Genomic DNA, 20,924 nt, shown 5'->3' with positions numbered 1-20,924 from the left:
CACGTGCTTGTCTGAAACTGGCATTAACAATGTGGGCATCACTGTTCACCAGGGCCCGCAGGCGTGGGGAGGGCAGGTGTCGTTGGCCGGAGTGGCGCGTGCAGCGGGGCAATAAAGACAGCACAGAGCCTGGTGGGCCATGGGCATGACCCTGGGCCTCCGAGCCCAGGGGCTTGCTTTAATCAGACACACAGCTCACAGAGAGCTTGGTTTAAAACACAGCCACTGTAAGACACACATCAAGAAACCTGTGAACGCGCAGCGGCCCAACCGCAGGCCACACTGCCTGTCCGGCCCCTCCGCTCTGCCGGCGTCCCGGCCGCCGCCTCGCACTTGTCTGGCGCAGAGGCAGACAACGGGCAGGCAGAGAATGGAAGCGGCTGCGCTCTGGCTCCCTCAGAGGATGGGCATCGGGTGCAGCTGGCTGGGGGCAGAGGGTGGGCGGGCGGTCCTCACGGTCACGGTGCAGGCTGCCCTGGGGGGCCAGGGCTCAGCTCACGCTCTGGAAAAGCCCAGGGGCGCTGTTCTGCCCTCCGGAACCGTGGTTCACCCGAGGGACCACCTGCCCTTGCCTGGCTCTCCTGCCCCAGTGCCGGCGCTCTTCCCGACGCTGCCGCCCAAACGCCCCTCTCTCCAGTCTAGCTCTGACCCACAAGCCCTGCCCAGTCCGAGGCCCACAGTTGCCCAGATTTCCGAGGAAAAGACGGGTCCCTCTAAAGACGACACAGAACAAACCTCCCAGAAGACAAAGATCCCAGACCCCCGGGTGCATGGTACCTGCTGACCCCAGGGTCTGCCTAGTCTTTTTAGAAGAGATGAGAGACCAGGACGGACAGCCACACCCTTAACATGACAGGCCCAGGCGTGGTGGGGCCGTGGAAGACCCCCTCAGCGTGGCAAGCACCCACATACACAGAACACCCCTGGTCCCAAGCTGTGGGGGAAGGACAGCTTCCAGGCGTCAGACTAAGCGCTGGTCCCCGGGAATGAGACGGACAGCAGGGACCAAGCACCTCGGCTCCTGGGCGCCCAAGGCCACCGTGCTGCAAACGACCACTGAGTTTTCCCCATTGCCGTCCATGTGCCACACGGACCCTGGTGTCTCTGTGCCCGGGGACGGCGGCCAGAGGCGCCCCACACCCTGTCCAGTCCAGGACCATGCTTGGGAGTCGGAGGAGGACGATGGCAGCCTGTGGAAGCGCCAAAGCACCAAGTCCAGACTCCCGCGGCAGCTCCTGGCCTGAGCCCCGTCCGCGGGCCTCGCCCTCTGCAGCCCCACAGACAGCTCTCAGGGTATACCCCTCCTCCCCGCGCCCCCGTTGGGCACAGGGTCCTGGACACCCTGCCTCCCAACCCCAGCCCCTCAGGTTCTTCAGGAAAAAGGTTTACGTCAAAGACATGGTTTGTTTTCAGGCTGCGAGCGCGGGTTAGCAGCGGATCTCCCGCCCCAGCCACTTCCCCGCCCTGGGCCTACTGTCTGTTGCCGCTGTCGGACAGTGGGCCGGGGGTCCGTGCCTCCCCCAGGGGTGTCGTGCCCTCGAAGCGCTGGGAGGCGATGGCTGCCTGGTGCGACATGCTCTTCCGGACGATGTCGCCCTTCCGCCACAGCACCACCTCCTGCGGGGTGGCAGGAACGGCACGTGAGAGGGGCCTGGGGAGTCTTAGGGGGCAGGCGGCACATGGGGAGGGGCACATGAGGGGAGGCCTGGGGAGGGTACCAGGGACTCTTAGGCAAAGGCCTCCCTGGTCTCCCGCCAACGCAGCTGTCCATCCCCTGGGGCCCGGAGGGCGGAGCAGCCACGGGGGCTGGGCCTGACGAGGCCGGCTCTGGTGTCAACTGGGACCCCGTCCCAGCCGCCGGCCGCGGGGCTCGGGGTGAACCAGGCATCACAGACCCTTTCCCCACCGCTTGGGGTGAACCAAGCAGCACAGACACCCACCAGCTCGCCCCCGGCCCCGCCCCCCAGCGCGCCTCCGCCCGCGGCCCCGCCCCGCCCCCCACGGCCCCACCTGCTGCTTGAAGTAGCGCCGCTCCTCGTCATCGATGAGCACCAGGTTGAGGTAGTAGCGCACCGAGAACTTCTTGTTGATGTCCCGCATGGTGGGCGTGAGCTCGTAGCCCGCCAGGAAGAGGCGGATGGGGATGGACTCTCCTGCAGGGCCGGGAGGGGTCAGAGGGGCAGGGCAGGCGCCCCACCCGCAGCCCGCTTCTGTGAGGCCTGCTGCCCACTGATGGGCTAGGCCCGCTCCGTCTCCTCCTGGCTGAGCCCGCCAGGACCGGGGTGGCAGAGTGCTAACCACAGGACGCCAGATGAGCAGCTATGACTCTTACCAGTGAGAGAGTCCAATGGCTGGGCTGTGAGAGCCAGCTGTCCCACCTTAGCTAACGCACTGTCTTCCCCAGCGATTCCAGTGTCAGCTCCCCACCCCAATTGGCACGGCCCACCCCATGCCCCCGGACTGGCGGGCCCCAGCTCTCTCCACTGAACTCTGGTGGGTCTGCTGCTGTCCCTGGACTCTCCTGTTCTTGCGTGGAAAGTGAGGGAATGAGGCTATATGGCATCTCAGATCCCTTCTACCTCTAACACGGTGCTTTCCTCAGCTAAGCAGAACAAACTCAGGACAGAGCTCCACTGAGCAAGCGCAAAGACACGGAGCAGCCCAAAGCCATGCACGGAGCCCATGCACGCCACCCTGCATGGCTCACAGGCCCCACGGTGCCCCAGGGAGGGCAAGCCTGGCCCGGCTGCGTGGCTGGGGATACAATGAAGCCAGCGGGCAGGATGGCCCAGTCCTGCCCCGAAGACCCTGCTCGGGAGGCCAAGGACCTGAGAAGCCACGACACCCTCCTCCCGCATGGTGTGGACTGGGGAGAGCTGCGTGAGGCCTGGCGGCACCGAGCGCGTCCACGGGAAAATGTGCATCGTGGGCATCTGCAGCACCGATAAAGAATCAGAACAATCGCTCCTCCCAGGAACCACCAGGGTCCCACCAGTTCACGCTCCACTCATCCTAGAGGTCACGCCAGCACCGTGCACAGCAGCAGGGAGTGTCCACTTGGCCAGGCAGTCCAGAGCCTGACTTGTCAGCCTGGTGCAGGAACTAGCAGGAAGGACCATTTCGCTCCCCCAGCAGCAAGGACGGTGCAAGTGAAGACAGCACAGGCTCATGGCCACTGACCGCGACAGCGGCCCCGACGCCCCCAGCCTGGCGGGCTCACCTCTCACGGGCGCGCCGTCCATGATCTCGTACTTGGCGATGGTGTCGTTCTCATGGTACACGTTGGGGCCCGTGCCGGTTGTCTCCCGCTTGATGATGTCGATCTCCATGTGCTTGATCTTGATCCGCACCAGCAGGAAGTAGATCTTCCCTACGATGACGTCCTTCAGGTGGTACCTGCAGAGAGGAACCAAGAGGTGCGGCTGCAGACGGAATAGGCCTCCTGGATCCGGGGAGGGTGCCGCCCGCCCGGGGGTGGTGGGCCAGGAGAGCCGAGGCCACACGGGCCCATGTTGCCCCCAGGTCGCCCTGCAGAGCAAATCCCAACGCCCTGCACTGGAACCAGCATCACTCCCACTGCCATCCCACACACGCCGCAGAGAGCAGGTCCCTGTCACCCCTGCCCTTGCTGTCACCAGCATGTACTTTAGAGGCTCTGGGGTGAGAGGCTGGCCCACCGGGAGTGGTGACCAGGTCCGTCTTCCTCCAGCGCCTGGGAGCGAGGCCCTCCCCGGTCAGGGCTGGGCTGCACCCGCTGTGGCCACTGAGAGCAAACGTCCTGAGTGAAGTTCAGGAAGGGGATGGGAGCTGGGGGCGGGGGCTGAGGACGCAGGCCCTGACCACAGGGGAGGACAGACCGCTGACAGAGGCAGGGTGTGCGCCTGGGCCTGGCCCCAGGCTGGGGACTGCCCCCATCCAGCCCCGTCTGCGCCCCCTTCCTGGGGGGGATGGCGAGCACTGAAGTGCAGCCTCCGGGAGGGATGCTGGAGCGCACGCTCTCCCGGCTCTCATGGGTCTGCAACCCAGGCGCCCCTCCATGCTCAGTGGACTCTTACCCACAAGAGACACAAAGGAGCTCTTCTGGGGGCCTGGGCTCTTCCTCCTTCCCAGCACCTTTCCACTTACCTGACCCAAGCCCCTCATTTTCGGACGGGACACCCAGGTACAGGAGCTGAAGTGCCGGTAAGCCCAGCCTCAGCCCTTGTGGGCAGAACGGGATGCCGCCGCAGCCATGGGCTCCCCCTGTGGGCGGGACAGCGGGCGCGCGTTCTGGGCGCAGCCTGCTCTGCGGGCAGGGCCCGGTGTGCCCGTCCAGCCTCAGACAGGCCTGTCTCCTGCTCAGCTTGGTCTTCACTGCACTGCTGGCTGGAGGCTGCTTGTCTTTCTACGAGGTGGCTCCTCCTACACCAGGTGGCTGGGGTGCTGGTGGGCAGCACTGTGGGGGCTCCGTCCTGGGAAGGCCTGCGAGCCCGGACTGCAAGGAGAAGGCAAAGGGCCCCTCCCAGGGGCGGGGCCGCTCCCACAGGTGGGGCCCATGGGGCTGGGCTGGCTCCAGGCCGGTGATGGGGGGAAGTGCAGCTGTCGGTCACCAGTCCTAGGAGGCCGCGTGTCCCCAGTCCCTCAGGAGGGCTGCCCAGGCAGCCCCCGCCCCGAGCCTCTGGAGGCCAGCAGGTCTGAGGCGAGGCCGCCGCACCCAGAGACCCTCCTTAGCGAGGCGGGGGCTTTTTTAGTTCTGTGAGTCGAATATACATTTACTTTGCATATTTGATTTTCCAGCATTTTCAGGAATGTACTATATTAAAAAGAAAGATGCTTGTGGTAGTTTTTGAATGGTCAGTAAGTTCTGCAATTTACAAGCACTGAGATATTTTGACGCTGTAATAGCTGGCGTCTAAATAGCAATCTAAAAACGTTCTGGCCAGTTAAAATCAAGTCCTGCACGCCCTCCCCCTCAGGCACCAGCCGCCCGCCACTCACTTGGACTTGTTGTACTCAAACTCGATGTGCAGGCAGTCCTCGATGCCCACCTCCATCTTGATGGAAGAGTTCAGCTCGGGGTACGTGCTCAGCGTGTGCACCACGATGTCCATCTCCTTGACAACGTCGTTGAGGCGGCGGCTGATGGTGGCCCGGAGGAAGTACCTGTGGGAGGCGGGCGAGCAGTGAAGGGACCTAGGTTTACTCACCCACCGCCGCCCCAAGGACCCCTGGCTGAGTCGGCCTCTGCGGCTTTGATTCTTCTGAGCAGTCGCCTCTGGGCACCCCCTCCCGGCAGAGACGAGACACACTCCTGCCATTATAGCTGCAGGGAGTTCAAAGGCCCTTCCCCAGCTGCTCCCCGAGCCTGGCCCGGGGATCAGGGAGGCTGTACCCCAACAGCAGCCTCAAGGCCACCTGCCAGGCACTGTGTGCCACTTTTATTTCTGCAGCTCCTCCTGGCTCTTCGGACACAGGGACCATGTACTCATAGGTCTGCATGCTATCTGACAGTACTCCATGAGTGAGCATGTTTCAAGTCCCCCACAGTTAAGTGACAGGAAGAGGTGATGGAGAAACCAGGTCAGCGAGTCCCCACAGCGTTTATTACCGGACCTAGGATGCAGAGATGGAGTCGCAGGCGACTTGCGGTCCCCCCAACCCCCTGCCCGGGGAGACGACCAATCGACGGGAAACTAGAGCGCTTATAGAGTGTCAGCCAGAAGTGGCAACCTGGTGCTGAGGGGAGAGGGGCCTTCAGGGAGAGCCGGCCTCAGAAGTAGAGCAGCAGAGGAGGAGAGGTCTGAATCTCTCACGCCCAGCGTGGGAGAGAGGAGACACGGCCGTGAAGGGCTGTGCCGGGCCATGGGCCAGCCCTGCAGGGAGGCCTCCCCGGTGCCCCAGCCCCGGGACATGAGGGCAGGCAGGCAGTCGGTCTGCATGGCGTCTTGGGACGCAGAGCGGCAGCCTCGCTGGAAATAGGCCGTCCTGAGCAGCTCTCACGGCTCTCCGCCTGCCCTCCTGCCTCCCTGCACCCAAGCGGCCCCCACTAAGCCCAGGCCCCCAAGCCCCGCCCCTGTGGGCGAGGCCTCAGAGCACCTGTCAGAGGTGGAAGCCAGCAGCCCTTGGCCTCCTCTCTGCCCGCCAGAGGCCGGCGACTCCTGCTCCAGCGTCTGGAGGCGCCCGGGACTCACCCTGGGCACGAAACTGACATGAAACTGCCCTGGAGGAGGACACGGGAACCTGCACTTTTTTTTTTTTTTTAAATAATTCCCACCCCGACCAGTGAATCTAACACAGGACCCTTGGTAGAGAACCACTGTCCTGACATCTCGATCCTGCAACTTCCCACCTTTCTCCACACATCCAGTCTTTCTCCTGCTACGCTTTCCTCCTGAGCTTCTAACCAGTCCCGGAGTCGTCAGTACCCAGAGCATGCCCCAGAGACTGCTATTCAGGGGTCCTGCTCGAGCCTGCAGCTTCCTCCCCAGCCCCTGGCCTCGCCTGGACGTCTTCACCACCTCGCAGGAGCTGGCGGTCAAGGGAACACAGGCGCCTTTCCCTGCGAACGAGGTTCTCCAGGCTCTGCCGGGCCGTAGCAGGGGTCAGGGTCTGCGTCCCCTTCGAGGCCCAGCACCACTCCACCATGTGGACACACATGGCGCCCAACCACTCAGCATGGACGCTGGGGTCATGTCCACCCTGGGGCTACTGGGAACGCTGCTGCAAACGTGAGAGCACTTGCATTTGAGTCCTGCTTTCACTGCTTTTGGATTTACACACAGAAGTGGAATTGATGAATCATTTGGTAGTTTTAATATTTTGAGGAACTGCCATACTATTTTCAACATCTTTCTGACATAGGAACATCTATGAGGAATCTACTGCAGAGCATCACATTAAATCACAATAAGACCCCGGCCCAGCTTAACTGACAGTTAACTAGACAGTGCTTGCTGGTGCTGCCTCCTCCGAGAGCAGTCACAGAGCGCTGCTGAATGGGGCACCTTCGGCGCTTGGACGTCCCTGCAAAGGCTGGAATAAAAGAGCCTGCAGTCCGTCTTCTGACGGGAGAGGGGAGACCTCCCCAGAGCCCATGCAGTCCCCCACGCAGGCCCCAGGTAGGTGATGACCACAACTTGGAGCCAGAAGTCCGGGTGACATCACACAGCCCAGAGGCCCTGGGATCAGAGCCCCCCTTGGGTTTTCAAGACTGAAACAAGGAAGACAATCCCCTGTACTTAAAAGGTGTGTATTCCTGTTCTAAAGCTTCTCACACTGTGCTACATTTTATCCTCTCCTGTCCCAAAAGATGCAGAGGATGGGTCTGGGATCAGAATCCAAATCTGGGACTGCCCTGGTGGTCCAGTGGTTAACAATCTGCCTGCCACTGCAGGGGATATGGGTTCGATTCCTGGTCCAGGAAGAGTCCACACGCCTCAGGGCAACTAATCCCGTGCGTCGCAACAAGAGAAGTCACTGCAATGAGAAGCCCCCGCTCCCCGCAGCTAGAGAAAGCCCGCTGGCAACAGTGAAGCCCTGGCGCAGTCAAACACAAATTTAAAAAAGAATCCAAATCTGTGACCCCCTTCTCACGTGACAGGACGCAGGTCCACGTCCCGGCGTGTGCGGAACCCGAGGAGGAGGAGTCACGTCACTTACCGAAGCTTCACGTTCTGCCCGGTGTAGGACTCGTAGGGCTTCTCCACGTGCGTGAACTCGAAGTCAAAGGCCTGTGACTGCGTGACCTCTCCGGGCCGGGCCAGGTCCTTCACCAGGGACACGAACTCGTGGTGGTTGCCGCGGTCGTAGTAGAGCTCTGCGGGGAGAGCGGAGACCTCCCTACTGGAGCCTGGCCCACGGAGGGCGGCGGGGGCCCGCTGCGGAAGTGGCCCTCCCAGCCGCGGAGCCGCACGGCGGTTAGCGACCCCCTCTTCCCGCCCCGCACGGCAGCCCTGCACCCAAAGACCCTGCGCTCTGTGGAGACCCTGTCCAGGGAAGCACCCAGGGGACACAGCGGGGGGACTGCCATCGAAACACCGCATCTCTTTACACAGTTATAGCGATTCCTAAGTGTGGGAAGCGTGCTCGACTCCGTCACTCAGTCACACCATCCTCACGGCAACCTGAGAGGCTGGGTGGGCCCGTCACGCGTTTAACAGACAAGGAAACTTAGGCGCAGTGGGGCGGGGCGGGGCCGGGCCCAGCGCCCCAGGTTTCCTGCCCGGCCGTGTCTGCTCCTGGGCCCCGGGAGATCAGGGGTGAACACGAGGCGGGAGGCAGGTGAGGACTTGGAAACGGGTCCACGCGGCCCCGCTGACGGAGGGGCTGTCAGGCTACCCCAGTCTAGGCCACAGTCCCCAGACTTGTGTCAGCACCAGGACCTCCGAGGCTGTGCTGAGGCACAGATGGCTGGCACTCCCCCCCCCAATATCTCCAATTCTGGGGCCTGGGTGGGACTCAGGATGGACATCCTAACAGACTCCTGCTTGTCCCGAGACCACCCTCTGAGAAGACCTCCTGCACACCCACCCTCCTCTCACACAGTCCTGCTGGCTGTCTGTGCCCACGTCACACTGCTGCTGAAGTGGTGAACTGTGCTCCAGATGGCTGCTGGAGACAAGGCCCCGGACCCCAGCGCCCCCCGTCCCCAGCTGTGCAACGGGGACACTTATTACCGACCAACTCCACGTGGCCCCAGCGCAGTCAAGAACTGCCCACCCCCCACCACAGTGGCTGAGCAGGACAGGACGGGAGCCCTGGGCCCTGGCCCTGACAGACTGGCCTCCGGCGGGAGGACGCGGGAGGCGGCGTGCTCTCACTGCATCTGCTGCTGGCTGCCTGGACAGGGGGGCCGGGACCACCCCCTGCCAGGCCTGGCCCGCACCTCTCGGCTGCCTCTCTCAGGGACAGCCTGAGCATGAGGGGCTGGGCAGACCCCAGACAGCAAAGGCCTGAAGCCCCTGACGATCAAAGCCTTCTTGGAGTCGAGAAGCCAGATCTCCTGCCTCCCAGAGCCAACACAGCAACCAGGCCTGCCACAGGGGCGCTTGGGGGGAAAGCACAGCTTCCAGGGAGCTCTCGGGCCAGCTGCCCTGGGCCCTGACAGACCGGCCCCGGGGAGCCTGTTCTCCCAAGCGGCAGGGCAGCGTCCACGTCACGGGAGCTGCAGTGAGGTCAGGCCCAGCCTGGAGCACTGCTCCCGCACAGAGCGCCCTGTAATCACAGTTTGCTGCTAATCCCCCGTTACACATGGAGCCACCTTAGGTCACCAACAACCCACCTGCCTCCCCAGGCCAGGTGGTGTCAGCAGCAGGCAGCAAGCCCACCACATGGGGGTCAACACAGACCATCAGGGCGCGGCTGCGGGGGCAGGGTGCCCTCTCGGGAGCGGGGGTGGGGGGGGCAGGAGTATGCACAGGGGCCAAGGGGAGAGGGGCCACCAGCCAGCCCAGACAGGGGCCTGTCCTCTGCCTCGTGCTGGTCCTTGGCTACAGGAGCCTCTGCTGACCGGAACAGGTGGAGCCCTTAACTGGGTACCTGGGTGTCTTGGGTGCCAAGCTCTGAGCTCTGCCGTGGTTTCAGGGGACAGGAGCAGGTGGAGCAAAGCCCAGTGTCTGAGGACCGTAAGTGGGAAATGCTGGGCTGATGGGTTCCGGCTCACCTGGGGGCTTAGATCCCGAGGCTAGCTCTCTACTTTGGAGTGCAATATTCCTTAAGAACATTAAAGACACCAAGGGAACATTTCATGTAAAGATGGACTAAATAAAGGACAGAAACGGTATGGACCCAACAGAGTGAGAAGAGATTAAGAAGAGGTGGCAACAATACACAGAAGAACTAAACAAAAAAGGTCTTCATGACCCAGATAACCACGACAGTGTGATCACTCACCTAGAGCCAGACATCCTGAAGTGTGAAGTCAAGTGGGCCTTTGGAAGCACTGCTACCAGAGAAGCTAGTGCAGGTGATGAAGTTCAGGCTGAACTACTTCAGATCCTAAATGCTGTTGATGATGATGCTGTTAAAGAGCTGCACTCAATATGTCCATAAATTTGGAACACTCAGCAGTGGCCACAGGACTGAAAAAGGTCTGTGTTCATGCCAATCCCAAAGAAGGGCATTCTTCCCAAAGAATGTTCAAACTACTGGACAACTGTGCTCATTTCCCATACTAGTAAAGTTATGCTTAAAATCCTTCAAGCTAGGCTTTAGTGGTACTTGAATTGAAATCTTCCAGATATATAAGATATACAAGGTTTAGAAAAGGTAGAGTAACCAAAGATCAAACTGTCAACATTCATTGGATCATAGAGAAAGCAAAAGAGTTCCAGAAAAACGTCTACTTCTGTTGGGGGCCAGAGTGAGGCACTTGGCCCGTGGCAAAGGTCATGAGGAAGGAGGCTCAACATACGCAAAGGCGGGATCGAGCCTCAGGAGTCCCCCTGGAAATCCTCGAGCATCTACCCCCATAACCAGAGCCTGCCTACTTTACTACTTTGTGCTCTCACCTACACCTCTGACTTTATGGGGGGCTGTCCCCCACAACCTCTTTCGGAGAAGGAGTTAATTTAGAGCTCCAGTTAATAAAAACTCCTGGGCGGGACAAGAGTGTTTTAACCTACAAACTCCTCTGAAGGTTCTCTAGCCTGCCTGACAGGCTCGTCCGGCCACATGTGATTGCTCACAGCCTCCCAACCATGAGAGGCACGAGATGCTTTAAACCTTCTAAAAACAGGTTCCTTAGAAAAGTTAGAAAACCATTAGTATAAGTATAGTGGGCTGATTAGAAATTGTATTGGTGAAGGGTTTTTCATTTGTTGAGCCAATGTTTGTTGCTAAGTCTCCACATCCCCTGCCCTTACACACATTAATGAATATATAGAAGAAATAAGTATTAACCTTTGATATAAATCACATTAGACCTTAGGCTAAGTAAATTCTTTCCTTAACTAAAACCCACTATACCCTCACCCTATAGGAATGTAACTTTATTTGGGTGGCGTCTGTTTTGAGAATAATCACCCCTGGAGAAATAAGTGTCCTGGTTGACTGACCGTTGTCACAAGGAGAGGGTCATAAATTGTCAGCAGGCCCCCTGGCCAGAAGATATGTAACACCCCTAAGACCTCTGTATACATTTGTATGAAGCACCTGACTTTGATAAAAGTCAGGACTGCTGACCCCGCATGACTTTTGCATAACATCTCAGTGTATAAAAGTAGACCATGGAAAATAAAGAATTGGGATCAGTTTCTCGAAATACTGGTCTCCCCATGTTGCACTCTCTTACTCACACTGGCTGCGTCTCCATCTGGAGCGCGGAACCCGCCATGCTTACTAATTATGCCTGGGCTTCTAAGATCCGACCGGGGAGGCCTCAGTGTCTCCTCTCCTTCAGGAGAATGGAAGGACGCCTGTGGCCTACGTAAGTGGTGCAAGCTTCTTGTCTTGAAGTTTTATTGGTCTCCTGCGTAAACCAAGCTACTCAGCCTCTTTTCTCCACTGAATTTTCCTATTGAGCTATCCTCATTCTATTACTCTTTACATCTTTAATTAATATCTAACTGAAGCTATTGTATCCTGATCCTCGCCGATGCCATCCCTGCTTTGAACTCCCTGGATCAGCCGGGGCTGGACCCCGGCATACTTCTGCTTCACTGACTACGCTAAAGCCTCTGGACCGTGTGGATCACGTAAACTGGAAAAATCTTTGAGAGACAGGAACACCAAACCACCTTACCTGCCTCCTAAGAAACCTGTATGCAGGTCAAGAAACAACAGTAAGAACCAGACATGGAACAACAGACTGGTTCCAAATTGGGAGAGGAGTTGCATCAAGGCTGTATATTGTCACCCTGCTTATTTAACTTCTATGCAGAGTACATCATGAGAAATGCGAGGCTGGCTGAATCACAAGCTGGAATCAAGACTTCCAGGAGAAATATCAATACCCTCAGATATGCAGATGACACCACCCTTATGGCAGAAAGTGAAGAACTAAAGAGCCTCTTGATGAAAGTGAAAGAGGAGAGTGAAAAAGCTGGCTTAAAGCTCAACTTTCAAAAAACTAAGATCATGGCATCCAGTCCCATCACTTCATGGCAAATAGATGGGGAAACAGTGGAAATAGTGACAGATTTTCTCTTCATGTGCTCCAAAATCACTGCGGATGGTGACTGCAGCCATGAAAACAGAAAACACTTGCTCCTTGGAAGAAAAGTTATGACAGTCCTAGACAGCATATAAAAAAGCAAAGACATCATTTTGCTGACAAAGATTCATCTAGTCAAAGCTATGGTCTTCGCAGTAGTCATGTAGAGATTTGAGAGTTTGACCATAAAGAAAGCTGAGTGCCAAAGAACTGATGATTTTGAATTGTGATGCTAGAGAAGACTCTTGAGAGTTCCTGGACTGCAAGGAGATCAAACTAATCCATCCTTAAGGAAATCAGTCCTGAATATTCATTGGAAGGACTGATGCTGAAGCTGAAACTCCAATACTTTGGCCACCTGATGTGAACAGCCAACTCATTGGAAAAGACCCTGATGCTGGGAAAGGTAGAAGGCAAGAGGAGAAGGGGACGACAGAGAATGAGATGGTTGCATAGCATCACCGACTCAATGGAAATGAACTTGGGCAACCTCCAGGAGGTGGTGAAGGACAGGGAAGCCTGGCATGCTGTAGTTTATGGGGTCACAAAGAGTTGGACATGACTGAGCGACTGAGTCATAAAAATAAGAGCAAAAATATTTGACGGTCCCTCTTCAGTAAGGTTCTCTCTGTGCAGATCAGAGTGGGGCTCACACTGGACCAGTCCTGGCAGGTGTCAGGGGGACAAGATGCCACAGAACTTCTTGTGTGGTGACAGTGTGAACCCAGCCTCTTGGATGGAAAGTCACGGACTTCCCAACAAAGTGCATCTCAGCCCCACGAACCACAGGGGACACTTATTCACGCCTGTCTTTGCCCCCTCTTCTTCCAGAAGGTGCAGAGTATCGCAGCCATCAGATAGGCACAGTCGACAATGCACACCTGGGTGAAGGGTTAGAGAGACATGTCTGGAGAAAACCAGGGGCAGCTCAGGGAAGAGCTGGAGGGAGTCAAGGAGAAGTTTACAGAAGGGACTGAGAGCGTCAGAACTGCCTTTTAGGAAGTTCGCTCTTACAGAAACTAAACTGAAAGAAAAGGCAAACAGAGGCAGGAAGGCCAGTCAGGAGACTGCTCCACACAGAGGCGTCAGGGACAGCGGCACTGAGGAGGGTGAGGGAGCACTGAGGCGAGCTGCCCCCCGAGCCACTGGGGGCACCGGGGGAGGCAGGACCGCTCCGGGGCCTCCCCGGTTCCAGAGGCTGAGGCAACCCAGGGGGCGTGCAGAGCAGGGGAGACGGGAGGAGTGGCAGCGCGGGGCTGGGGCAGGGAGAGAGAGGAGCGACCTGGTTCGGATGTGTCCTTGGGCAACCCGCAGAGACCCCGCGGGTGTTCAGCAGGCAGTCAGAGACCCAGGCACGGAACTCTGGGGTGAGCTCAGGCGAGGAGAAAGGCTCGGGAGACGTGAGTCCAAGCAGACAGGGCAGTGGTGGGTGTGCAGACGGGGCTGCCGGAGTGGGCCGCAGCGCAAACAGGCTGGCCTGCCCTGAGGACTGCGGTCTGAACAGGACCCATGCAGCGGCCACCAGAAAGCCGTCCCTGCGAGAACTCGGGCGATGCCTCCCGCTGGGAGGAGACGCAGGGCACACAGCAGGCAAGGCTGGTCTGGCACGGAGACCCTGGGGGCAGTCAGCAAGGCAACCAGAGCTGACTCTTCAAAGGTCCAGCCCCCGGATCCAGTCTAACAGGGGTTATGAGCGTCTGGTTGACAAGTGGCAGAGCCTGCACTTCACACACATCGATGATCTCTAGTCCTCACAAGACCCTAGTGACGTCTGCCCGTTACAGAGCCTTATGTAACCCAAGGAACCCTCTGCTTCAGCCTTGGTCACACACCAGGCTGTCCTACCGAATGCACAGGCAGAATGTACACACTTCGAAACGGGACAATGGTTTACGAGAAGAAAAATTCTGAGTGAAACAAACGAGGAAGGTGGCTGGAGCACAACATCAGCATTCTCACAGGCGGCCAGGGCAGGACCACCACCCGGCATGTCACCGGTACCGCAGACCTCAGAGCCGGAACGAAGCCCCGCCCGCTGCGTGCATCGTCAGGAACGCAAGGAAGCAGAAACCACACGACCGTGGTGTGGGGACCTCACTCACCAGCCTCGCTCCAGTGCCTGGAGGCTGGGTCACAAAAGTCTCCCGGGTCCAGCACGCACACCCCACACTGCACAAAGCCGGGGCCCTAGACCCCTCACCGTTCTTCCAAGGGGATTCGGTTGCTGTCCCTGCCTTACAGGTGAGAGCGCCGAGGCCTAGGGAGTGGACAGCTTCCCCAAGGCCACAGGGTGGACTCAGGGGCCCAGGAAGAGCTGTTGATGGAAGTAGAAGAGGCTCTGAGAAATCTGAGAAGGGATGCTGTCCTGGGATGCGAGCAGACAGGAAACCAGGCAGGGCAGCCAACTCCCTTTCAGTCGGGCTGGAGTGAGACCTTGCCAAGCGTCCCTCAACAGCCCATTCCACAACTGCTGGGGCAGGGGGTGCTCTGGTTACCTTTCACAGACGGGGAGGTGTCACCCCCGGGAATGATGGCACAGCTGCTGGCTAGACGTGCCCATCTGCACTCCTAATGCAGAGCCGCGGAATCCAGTGACAACCTTAAAGCTATGATGTGAAAACACTAAATCTAAGGAGGCCTGAACTTCATCACCTTACTCACGCCCAGCACAGAATGCTGTGGGTTCATCCTGTGTCCCCAGGAGCTCTTTGCTAGGAGTGATTTTAGCGTCCACGGATGTAAGACATTTCTGTGGTTCTGGCATCTGGCTGGTAGAGGCTGGGGAGGCTGTGAAATGCACCCCCGACAACAGAGAACGCGCAGGCCCCCTGTGTGGACAGCACTGCTGCTGAGGAGCACTATCTACGCTGGAGGCATGTGAGCAAAGGGTCTGAAACCCACTCTTCAGCTTCAGGCCATGCTTACTCTGGATTTAAAATAACAAGGGATGGGTTCCTATAGGATTAGCCAGCCTTCGGTCTGATTTCCGTTAACTTAAATAGCAGAAGCCAATACTTCAGGCTGGACACTGAAGTGCTGAGCACACAGCCTTTCCCCAGGGCTCCTGTGTTTTCTGTCTCTGCAAAATAGAGAACAGATTCTGTGCTGGGATCTCAGGGAGCGACAGACAGCCTCTGAGGAGCGTTCCCAGGAAACCCCCCACACAGGGCCAGCGCAGGCGGGGGCGGGGCACGATGTCTCTGCTTGATGTCTTTTCAGCCAGCTGTGGCATTTACTGTGACCCTACTCCTGAACTACTGACACAAACTATTTCAGAAACACCTGTGCGTTTTAATAAACAGGAGAGGCCAAACAGAACTGGAGACAGCCCTGTGTTGACTGGCAGCTCCCAAATCTGTATTGCTACTGTCTTTTATTGTCTAGCTGTAGCTGCTAACAATCGTGTTTGAAAACTGTTAGAGCCTTGGGAAATTCTGACCACTTAGTTCTGGGACTTAGGAGTACCCTTTCTTTAAGGAGATGAGTGCCGCAGACTCTTCTAATCAAGAAGTCTTAGGAATGCAGCTTGTGTGGACACAGGGCTGATGCTGGAGCCCGCGGGGATGCTTTCTCAAACAGCTCCCAGCGAAGGTGCGGTAAGAGGCTGGTGGGTCACAGACACTACAGAGAAGTGGGCGGGCCACGCGGGGCTCGGAGTGGTTGTCACGACCTGCAGGCTGGCCTAGCTGGCACGGAAGCCGAGGCAGGCCCGCGGAGCTCCGACCCAGGGCGGCTGGCAACAGAACACAGGGCCTGGGGCGGAGTGGGGGACAGAGGGTCTGGAATTGCAGCCGTGAGTGCGGGGGTTAGGGGACAGGGGTTCGGGTCGCGCCAGGAGCTGGAGGAGGGGCAGGGGTCTGGAATTGTAGCAGGGGGTGCGGGGGCTAGGGGGCGGGGACAGGGGTTCGGGTCGCGCCGGGGGTCTGGAGAGGAAGGTCAGAGGCTGGGTCAGGGGTCAAGGGTCGAGGACGGGAGGGGGGTGGGCCCGGGCGGGGCGGACCCCGCACTCACCGATCTGCCCGATGAACTCAACCTTGATGCCCTGGTGCTCCAGCCGCTTGTTGGGGTTCTTGAGCGCCAGGCTCACCTTCCCGGACACCGTCTCGCCGTCGTAGAAGAGGAAGTACTTGTCCTTCTTCCCATCCTCGGTCTTGTGCTCGGCCCGCCGCCTGCTATCCGCGTCGTTCAGCAGGATGTCCACATCCACGCTCTGCCCGAAGCCAAAGAAGCTCATGGCCCCGCCGGGCCGGCCGGGCCTGGGGAGGCCGGCGGGCTGGGCACGACGCCGACGCCCGCGTTCGGCGGGCCGGTGCGGTCCCGAGGGCAGGGCAGAGCGGGCGCGCGAGGCACCCGCCGGCCGCGGCCTGCGGAGCCCACCTCAGAGGCAGCGGCCCGGCCCCGGAGCAGCCCGCAGCGCGTCCGCCGCTCAGCCGGACGCGCCGGAGTGGCTGCGCGCATGCGCACGGCCCGCCCCCAGCGCGGCCACCGCCCCCCCCCCCCCCCGGGGAGCTCGCACTGCGCCTGCGCGCCGCGAGCACCGCCCCACGCTCGGCAGACAGCGGGGCGGCGGCAGCTCCTTCCGGTCTCCTGCCAGACCTGTCAAACACCAGTCCAGTAAAACTCAGATCTAACGGTATCCTTTCTAAAAAAAAAGAGTCCTATCTGACTGCCTTTCCTGCCTTTAACCCGTTGACCGGTAGGCAGCTCCCCAACTCGGACGTGTACGCCTCCGCTTGCTGACTGACGGGTAAACGCGGCCCTTCGACAGGCCGGCGACAGGCCGCCTGACAGGCGGCAGAAGTGACAGTTACAACAGGAAGTGCCCTGCTTCAGCTTCTCTTCAGTGCGTCCGCCACGTAGGGAAAAGGAGCCAGAAGGCAGTATACTTGGCTCGTTTCTTTAGCCCCATATTGAAGCGACAGCTGAAAACCACCCCCAACTTCAGTTGCGTGGGCGGTGCTCTCTCCCTTTGCTCATCCGGCGGAAGGCCCTGCTGATTGGCTGCGGTCCTGCCGGCGGGGCGCGGTGGTTGGTCGGTGCTGACCCTTGACGTCATCGGGGCCTTCTGGGCGCGCGCGCCGGAGCAACTTTGAAAGTGAGGCGAGCGGCCGTCATGGAGGCTTGCGGGAACCTGGCGTGCGCCCTGCAGACCTGGTGCCCACTGGACCTCAGCCAAGGTGAGGAAGCGCCCGGGGTCCGGGTGCTCCGAGGGGTGCTGGGCAAGGGCCGCGTCCTCCTTCCGCTCTATACTCCTGTTTTTCGGCCTTGTCCTCGGGTCTGCGCGGAAGCCTCGCAGGTGCCGTGGCTTCGGCCGCGCGGCTGTTTGTTGGCCCGAACTGACCTTCTGAACTTGGGGCCCAGGGGTGCGGCTGCAGCCTCCGGGTGCCCGTCGTCACTGAACGGCAGTGGGTGTCCCCACCCGCCGCAGTCGCTGCTGGCCGCTGTCTCGAGGCTGCGTGCCCTCCCGAGTCATCTCTGTAGCCGGCAGTCTTTTTTTTTTTTTTTTGACTCATATGTTTTTGAGTCATTTCATTTTGTTTGCCTCACCTGTCCCTTTCTACTGTACACTTTATTTGGGTTTATTAGCTAGTGATTTAGACGGTAAAGAATCTGCCTGCCATGTAGAAGACACGGGTTCGATTCCTGAGTAGCCAAGATCCTTTGGAGAAGGGAACGGCAACCCACTCCAGTATTCTTGTCTGGAGAGTCCCACAGACAGAGGAGCCTGGCGGGCTACAGTCCGTGGGGTCACAGAGAGTCGGACGCGACAGAGCGACTTCAGCTTGGTTATAAGACTTTCACAAAGGGACAGCTGAGACAGCTTTTTATTATCTCTTCTCTAGCTTGAAATATGCAGAGGCTGGGTCTTCCCCCAAACTGTTAACATCTGTAAAGTGTTTTCCTACTTCATGTTTTTAGAGGATGGCCAACCTAATAGCCAGCTGTCAGTTTAATGAGTAACAGATTTTTCTAACCCTTTCTGCTTCTCTCTTCATTCTGCCTCACCTGTGTAGTATGACTTGTGCCCAGAAAACTGTTCTCTTCTTGAATGTATTTAGAGTCTAAAGCTAATTGCTACAGAACATTAGTTGACTGTGGTTGCACTTTCCTACTAGAATGGGTGGATGGAGTATGGGAACTGGAATTCACGGAGACCGAGCCTCTGGATGCCAGCATAGAAGCAGAGATTGTGCAGACTGGACTGAGCGCATTCACAGAGCTTTACAGCGCAATGTTACCTTTTGCTACTGAAAAACGTGAAGCTGCTGAGGTAAAAGAGAAAAAAACCAAGCTAGCCCTTTCGTTGTTAGAAGTGTCAGGTAAAAACCCGGTATCATCTAGAGCTTGGTCTCTGGTGTGCAGCGCAGAAGGGAGAGCGGTGTAAAGATTGTGGTTCACTTACTGGGATGGCCTCATAACCATCCTCCCAACTTATTAGTCTGTGATTCCTTTCGTGTTATGAGCATTGTTAACAAGAGCAAATTAAAGGATAAGAGTAAAGGCCAAGGTAAGGATGAAAACCAGTAAGCAAAATAAGAAAAGGTGGCCAAGGACAATGCAGTGACAACTCAGGATGCATTTGCTTTAAGGAATTGGATGTTAATCTGAGAAGTGATTAGTTGAACTAAGAAAGGAAAAAAAGAGTTGCTTTAAATGGAGTTCTACATAGTGTGACTGTTACTCTTTAGGTCATAAACTTCTTTTCAAAAAACTAAAGAACTAGAAAGCAGAACAAAGAATACTTAGGTATTAATATCTCTGAAAGATTTAAATTAACAAAAAATATTTCTGTTATTAGTTTCAGATAGCTGTTCAAAAATTAAATCAATCTGTTAAATACTCGTTAAGCATAATGCTGAGTACCACGTGCAGTACCCAGGAGGGTAACATGGTGAGGGTACGGAGCTTCTCCCTACAGGGGCGTGCGGGAGAGGGAGAATGAAGCTCTGGGAGCGTGCACGGTCATTGCTCTGGCCAGAGCCTGTGCAGTGACCACATCCACGGGCGTGAAGAAGCACGGGCCACCAGCTCTATGTGTTAGAAACTGCTGTAGGACACGTTAAATGCCATCTTGGCATGGAGAAGGCATCTTGGCTTGCCTGGAAAAGGCAGCTTGCTGAGGTTGAGGTTGGGAAGGTCCCAGAAAGAAGGTAGCTGGCTGGAGGCACATCTCCACAAACGGCTGGAATGCTGACCAGTAATGAGGATTCTAGGGCAGCCTTGAGAGGGATCCTCACAATGGGGACGCACAGCAAGTCTAAGGGGATGGGGCAGGGTGGGGGCCACAGGACAGCTGTGAATGGGGTCCGTGGTAGGCTTCCAGAGTGAGGTGTTTGCTGTCCACAAGGTTCGGGTCTAAGCATCATCCCTAGACTAAACCGCTTGTCCTCACATCTGCCTCTCGGAGGAAAGGGTTCTAGTGAGCAGTAGACCCAGGAATGTGAAGAGCGCTGTTTCAGATGGGTGTTCTTAACCAAACATGGACTTAAGGGGGGAATGCTGTCCCCAGGGAGCTGGGGACATTATGACTGACCCCTGAATCACATGGGTTTTGGCTGCACAGGCCCACTTATACACAGAGTTTTCAGCAGTACCTGCAGGACTGCATGGTCCCGGGTGTTTCAGTCCCTGGATGCAGAACCATAGATGTGAAGGAACTGTGTCTACGGAGGGCCGGCTGTGAATTACATGAGGACTTTCTACTCGCCCCATGTTGTTCAACAGTCAATTGTGTTTTGGTCGTTGATTTTTTAAAAAATGTGTGTTGTGGTGTGGTCTGAGTTATGGTTGTGGAAATTGGGGTGGAGGGCTAGAAACTGGGGACTCTTTTTTCAAAAAGAGTTAATAGAGTTTTGTGTACTGGGTCTTTGTCAGGTATGAAATGCTGCTAAGGTGATTGGGTCCCCCAGGGCCACAGTTCCAGGCAGTGGGAGGGGAGCTGAGGTGGCCTTAGAAATGAAAATGTAACTGCTTTCTTCCACAAGTTTCGTGGTGAAGGAAAGAGGTTGTAGAGGTCTAATTTCTTGAACTTTTGTGGGCTTATGTTTTTTTAAGGTGGCCCATAGTAAACCATGTTTCGTTCCTACTGTTTGCTTTATACAAATAACCTATTTTCTTATCATGTCTATAAGAGAAGAAAGCATAGAACAGTGATCAGATTAATGAAATTATGGTGTGTGCTCTAGGATTTACTTTCTCTCCTACCGAGGCTGTTTCTGCAGTCTGTTGAGCGAGACACTTTCAGGTTTTCCTCTTCTGTTCCCATTGCCCACAGAACATTTTGACTTAAAAAAAGTTTCTCTGATTTTTTTAGTTAGTAATTAGAGTAATAAATGGATTGAGGTACATTTAACATAGATGGAGGGGTGACTTGTCCGAGTAATCACTGATACAGGTGTCCCCAGAATCTTAGTGTAGCTTTCAGGTGTAGTAATTTCAGAAATACATATGCTTCAAATTTACCCAAAGGTATTTTGCAAGTTTAATTAAGGTTCTTGTATAGTTTCTTATCTTTGTGACTTTCATTTTATTTTTTCTTTTATTGGCTGAGCCACTCAGCTTGTGGGATCTTAGTTCCCAACCAGTAATGGAACCCAGACTCTCCCCCGTGAAAGCATGGAGTCCTAACCACTGGACCACCAGGAAACTCCTCAACTTTGTAAATTTTGAATAATATGCTTTAAAATTTTCTGTTTTAGTCCCTTTGAAAATGACAGACGTTTATAATTAGGAGGCAGAATGGTCTATTCGTTTTTTTATAGAGCACTAAGCATTCAGAAGAATCAGATACAGC

The 20,924-nt window shown here is 56.8% G+C and overlaps 2 protein-coding genes across 7 annotated transcripts in view; one reads left to right on the top strand and one right to left on the bottom strand.

Annotated features, from left to right (window-relative positions):
* Nucleotides 1-135: 135 nt before the first annotated feature.
* VPS26B (VPS26 retromer complex component B) lies at nucleotides 136-16,575 on the bottom strand. The gene is made up of 6 exons (XM_061381678.1): nucleotides 16,142-16,575; nucleotides 7,639-7,795; nucleotides 4,978-5,142; nucleotides 3,221-3,396; nucleotides 2,011-2,153; nucleotides 136-1,617 (listed from the first exon to the last, which is right to left on the bottom strand). The coding sequence occupies exons 1-6, from the start codon at nucleotides 16,362-16,364 to the stop codon at nucleotides 1,471-1,473; spliced, it is 1,011 nt and encodes a 336-aa protein (XP_061237662.1). The 5' UTR covers nucleotides 16,365-16,575; the 3' UTR covers nucleotides 136-1,470.
* A 63-nt stretch (nucleotides 16,576-16,638) lies between these two features.
* NCAPD3 (non-SMC condensin II complex subunit D3) overlaps nucleotides 16,639-20,924 on the top strand; it is a 60,877-nt gene continuing 56,591 nt past the window's right edge. For 5 of the 6 annotated variants that reach the window (XM_061381662.1, XM_061381661.1, XM_061381660.1 and 2 more), the window contains exons 1-2: nucleotides 16,639-17,307; nucleotides 18,247-18,401. In XM_061381662.1, the coding sequence (XP_061237646.1) occupies nucleotides 17,244-17,307; nucleotides 18,247-18,401 (219 nt within the window). In that variant the 5' untranslated portion in view covers nucleotides 16,639-17,243. The remainder of the gene's footprint in view (nucleotides 17,308-18,246; nucleotides 18,402-20,924) is intronic. The other variant, XM_061381666.1, reaches the window with a different exon arrangement.

The sequence above is a fragment of the Bos javanicus genome, chromosome 15, assembly GCF_032452875.1.
Source record: "Bos javanicus breed banteng chromosome 15, ARS-OSU_banteng_1.0, whole genome shotgun sequence".
NCBI classification, from domain to species: domain Eukaryota; kingdom Metazoa; phylum Chordata; class Mammalia; order Artiodactyla; family Bovidae; genus Bos; species Bos javanicus.
This window is presented reverse-complemented; position numbering and strand designations above follow the sequence as displayed.